Genomic DNA, 5,078 nt, shown 5'->3' on the forward strand with positions numbered 1-5,078 from the left:
AACAAGCCTTAGTGGATGTTTGTACCTATGAAACAGCTATTCTGTGGCGAATCGATAGCAGGGGTGTACGAACGCCTGGGGGGCTGCGCTAGTGTCTGTGTCTCCTGGGAGTCGCCGTCTGCGCTTTCTTTTGCCAGCACCGTGGAGAGTTCCCTTCGAGGTGCCGCGCATGCGCCTAGCGTCGGCTCGCGCTCATTCAAATAGCAATGACAAGCGTGGGCTGCCACAGGAGCGGGAATGATAACAGAGACGCAACAGCCGGCAGAGTGCAGAGGAGAAGAGGGCGCGCTCAGCCACCTGCTGCTCCTCTCTTCCCTGAGCAGGGACACGAGAGATGGCTGGATCGGACCCCCTGTACATAACTCGGAAATAAACCACGATGGATGTGCCAAGTCTTGGAATACAAGAAACCTAAAAAACTAAGGAAACATGTAAGAAAGACACAAACAACTATCTGCACTTGGTGAGGAACCGCGGAGTACTTTGAGAACCAATCCTGAAATTAATTTAAGGCGGGGGACATGGGTCTCTTGCATCCCGCTCCCCTCGCCATGGGGCAAGTAACTGCGGCTAGTACAAAGCATGTACTTTGAAGAGCTCGTGGAACACCTTGTCTGGACACAAGGTACATTGATGGCGGCCACATTAGGGACACAAGAAACCGAATGCGTGAAAAATGTGCAAACATCTTAAGCAGCTGTCTTTGAGGGAGTAAGGCACCGGGAGGACTGCTCAAGAAGTCACGTCATGGAGCAGGGTTCGCGTACCTGCTGCACCCCGCCGTGGGACAACCTGTGCGGTAAAGTGCCCGCGGCGACCTGAATGTGCTGAATATATTCTAACGTGTGTGGAAACCAGGGCACAGTGCTGATGCTTCGCCGCCTTGGAACACGGGGATTATAGATTCATAGTTCAGGGTAGGAACTGCGGAGGAAATCCGCAAGCGCTATACGACACCGACCCGCTGTCCCGGCTCAGCGGCGGGTCAAGTACCTGCTCCTATGAAAGCTCCGGTTACCGGGAAACTCATGTCTGGTGTGTGGCTCGGAAGCGGAGTACGATTACCGAGCACAGACTTGGGACACAAAGAGCACAATTCCTGAATTATGCTGAGGGGTTATGTGGAACTTTGGGACTCTGCTCATGAAATGGCGCGCGGAACCAGAGGAGCTCCTATGTCAAATCCGGGCATAATAGCCCTCGTCCAGTGGTAGGCGGAACGCACTTATCCGGCGCGCTGCAAGACCTGTGGAATGTCGCGACCTGTCCACGACTGAGGAGGTATGCTCTGCAGGGCACCAACATAGTCGTCATGGGCGGGAGCCCGTTTCCATGGAGTGCACTTTCTGGCACTTTGTTGCTAGGGATGCGCTGGTTGCAGTGAACTGGCTTTGTGTGGACGTAGCCCTTACTTTGGTATTCACGTGTGGGGCGTCAGCATTGGCGCTCACGTGTGGGGCGTCAGCCTTGGCGCTCAGGCGTGGGGTGTCAGCAGCTGTTCTAGGAGCTTAACAGTCGTTCTTCAACTCCTCTACCTTCCTCTAAAGGGGTTTTGAAAGCTGTGCTCTTCGGAAGACCCGCAGAAACGAGGACACTACACAGCCGTCCCTGAACATGGGATGGATGGTGGATGCAACCACACCACCTGCCTCCTAAGGCCTACCGGAAGCAGCATGCAGCAGGCTGAGGAGCGTGACCTGATCGGCATGTGGTCGCACTTCCTGGAGAGGTCACCCAACCGCACCACCAATCAGACCTTCTTGGATGAGCTGGACAGGCGAGAGGCGATCGGGGCCCTGGTGCGCATAGCCATCTCCGTGGTGTACTCCGTGGTGTGTGCCCTGGGTTTGGTGGGCAACCTACTTGTGCTCTACCTCATGAAGACCAAGCAGGGCTGGAAAAAGTCCTCCATCAACCTGTACGTCACCAGTCTGGCGGTCACAGACTTCCAGTTTGTGCTGACGCTGCCCTTCTGGGCGGTGGAGAATGCCCTGGACTTTACCTGGCTCTTTGGCAAGGCCATGTGCAAGATTGTGTCCTACGTGACTGCCATGAACATGTATGCTAGTGTCTTTTTCCTGACAGCCATGAGTGTGGCGCGCTACTACTCAGTGGCCTCGGCGCTCAAGGCGAAGAGGAGGCCTATCAGCTGCTCGGCCAAGTGGGTCAGTGCGCTCATCTGGGCGGCCGCCATATTGGCCTCCCTGCCACACGCCATCTTCTCCACCACGTCCACTGTGTCAAATGAGGTTCTCTGCCTGGTCAAGTTCCCAGTCGCCAAAGGCAATGCCCAGTTCTGGCTTGGTCTCTACCACGCACAGAAGGTACTGCTGGGCTTCCTGCTCCCCCTGCTCATCATCACCGTCTGCTACCTCATGCTGGTGCGTTTCATTACGGACAAGAATGTGAGTAGCACCAGCACCAAGCGCAGGTCGAAGGTGACCAAGTCTGTGACTATTGTGGTCTTGTCCTTCTTCCTCTGCTGGCTTCCCAACCAAGCCATCACCACCTGGGGGATCCTGGTCAAGCTGAACGTGGTTCAGTTTGGCTACGAGTACTTTACCACACAGACCTACATCTTCCCCGTCACTGTGTGCCTAGCACACTCCAACAGCTGCCTGAACCCCATATTGTACTGCCTGATGAGGCGCGAGTTCAGGAAGGCCCTAAAGAGCCTCTTCTGGAGGATTGCCTCCCCATCTCTTACCAACATGCGCCCCTTCACCGCTACCACCAAGCCGGAGCAAGACGAACAGGCCCAGGGCATGGTACCCCTACACCCGGCTGAACCAGAGGTCACCTACTACCCCCCAGGTGCCGTCATTTACAACTGCAGATATGACCGTCTCCCAAGTGGCACAAGTGAGCAACGCTATTAGAGCGCCTAGAGGGGGTCCATGAACTGTCCAGCCATGTGCCACCCACCATTTGTCTACATAGCCAATGCACAACTTATTTATCCTATGCATCTTAATATCTCAATTTATCATTGTTATCAACCTATCAACTATCCGTTCACTCATGTACCCATCCATCCTTCAATCCCACTGCTCAACTATCCCGCACAGAATTACCCTTTCATTCCATTAACGTATTTACACATCTGCCTGCCATAAATCCATGTTAATCTATGCCTCCATTGCTTTACAACAAAACAAACCACTGAGTCCTTCACCTATATATCCACACATACATATCGATCTGTCATCAGGCCTTTCCACCTAGCTGTCCTCCTACCTTCCTATATATCAGTTCTCCATCCCACTAATTCCTTAACCTAGCCATCCAACTCAAGTATACATACCTTCCCCTATCTACCCATCTACCTATTAGTGTAATTATCCTTCTACATATTAATCCATCCATCCATTCATCCATCCAGCTATTCATCCACTCACCCCTACATATATACTCCCATCCACTTGGCTAGCTTCCCCTCACTCATCACTTTAATTCTATCCATGTACATGTTAATCTCGAACTATATTGGTTCCCAGGGCTTCAAGTGGGATAAAAAAAAAACTGGGAGGGGGTCTCTCAAAGGGGCGTGGCTGTGAATTAAGGACGTGGCTTAAAAACACATAAGCTAAAAATCTGTGCTAAGCATAGTGTGCCGCCCGACTTGTATTTTGCGGTTTCTGTCATTGCATCCAGATATGATACAACAAGTAACCCCATACTTACAACAAGTCAAGACTCTTTGTTTTGTCAATGGTTGCTAGTTGCATTAGATAAATAAGCAGCAACTATGGCTTGAATATCATATTGAAAAAGCTTCCACTTAAAGCACTGGTGTCAACAGGGCGATGTTGCTGCTCCTGTGATTCAAAAAGGGAAGGGAAATCCAGAGAGAAGAATTACTCTCTTTAAAGGATTTCCCTTCCCCTACAACGCTCAGCTGGCATGACGTCGTAACTTCCCCACTGGTGAGAAGTGAGCAGCACATATCGATGTGCCTGCTGTCACTGCAGTCCGGGAAAAAACGGACCGCCTGTACCAGGGCACAAAACAGCGCCTGGTAGAGTTTCGAGGCCCCCTGTAAAAAACTGCCGGACCTGTGAGACCCGGCCCACTTAAAGCCCTGTTGGTTCCTGTGTCTGCCTGACTTTATTTATTATGGTGTGTCTTCTAAATCACTTGTTCCTACCACTACCCATCGCTCAATTCCTACCCTTACACCCATGGATGCTCCCACCCACCCATACACCCCTATGCCCTGCTATGCACTTATTTATTCACTTATTCACCTTTCTTCTCATTCACTCGTCCATCTGTCTTGGTTTCCACGAGTCAATTCGCCTGTCATTCCACCCATCCGCCGCCATCCACGCGTTCATTCAGCTATCTACTCACCCACCCGCATATCTGTTTTACTACACGCCATTTCACACACTACTCACCTGCCCCTTTATTCCCCTGACCACCTGTCTTTGACATTCGCCTGCTCATTCAACTGTCTCTCCACTCCGTTTTAGTTTATTCACTTACCCGTCTGTCCTCCTGTTCCCGTGTCCACCTAATTTGCAATCTACCTGTTCATGTACCTGTCTTCCCACCCACCTGCCTACCAGGCTTTCAATCCACCTGTTCATTCATCTGTCACCCCACACACGTCCCCGCATGTCTTGCACCCACCTGTCTATTCTATGCATTTATGTCCTCTGCTCTCCAAGACTTTTCTGCATTTACTCATCCAACTATTACACGTCCACCGCACTCCACCTTTATTAACTCAGCTAACCACCTCTTTCACCCGCCTACATATGCATTAAAGCAGGGGAACCTATGCCGGCCACTTGGTTTCTTCGTCTTTATAACATGTGCACGGGCACACACAATATGTAGTGTTGAATCTTTCCTTAAAATAAAAAAAAAAAAACGGAAGAACTGTTTTTGCTCACACTGCTGTCAGTATTGTACTTTTTTGGTGATAGTGATTTTCCCGAAAGAAAACGCGGGGCTGCGAAGAGTTGTAAAACAATGGAATGAACATGAACTTGCGCCTTTAACAACAGCACCGTTTTATAACGCATCTTAATATGGCCGCAGGAAGCGGACTCTGGGGGGTGGGACCTCTC

General features: G+C 51.0%; 1 protein-coding gene across 1 annotated transcript; it reads left to right on the top strand.

Moving 5' to 3' along the window:
* The first annotated feature begins 276 nt into the window (after window positions 1-276).
* On the top strand, window positions 277-4,787 carry RXFP3 (relaxin family peptide receptor 3). The gene has a single exon (XM_086962925.1). It carries the CDS (start codon window positions 1,620-1,622, stop codon window positions 2,877-2,879), a length of 1,260 nt encoding a protein of 419 aa, XP_086819051.1. The 5' UTR covers window positions 277-1,619; the 3' UTR covers window positions 2,880-4,787.
* The last annotated feature ends 291 nt before the right edge of the window (window positions 4,788-5,078 follow it).

The sequence above is a fragment of the Lissotriton vulgaris genome, chromosome 3_1 (genome assembly GCF_964263255.1).
Source record: "Lissotriton vulgaris chromosome 3_1, aLisVul1.2, whole genome shotgun sequence".
In the NCBI taxonomy this organism is placed as follows: Eukaryota; Metazoa; Chordata; class Amphibia; order Caudata; family Salamandridae; genus Lissotriton; species Lissotriton vulgaris.

Excerpts from the sequence above, each read along its gene's own strand:
- RXFP3 (XM_086962925.1), top strand. The coding sequence starts at position 1,620 with ATGGATGGTGGATGCAACCACACCACCTGCCTCCTAAGGCCTACCGGA.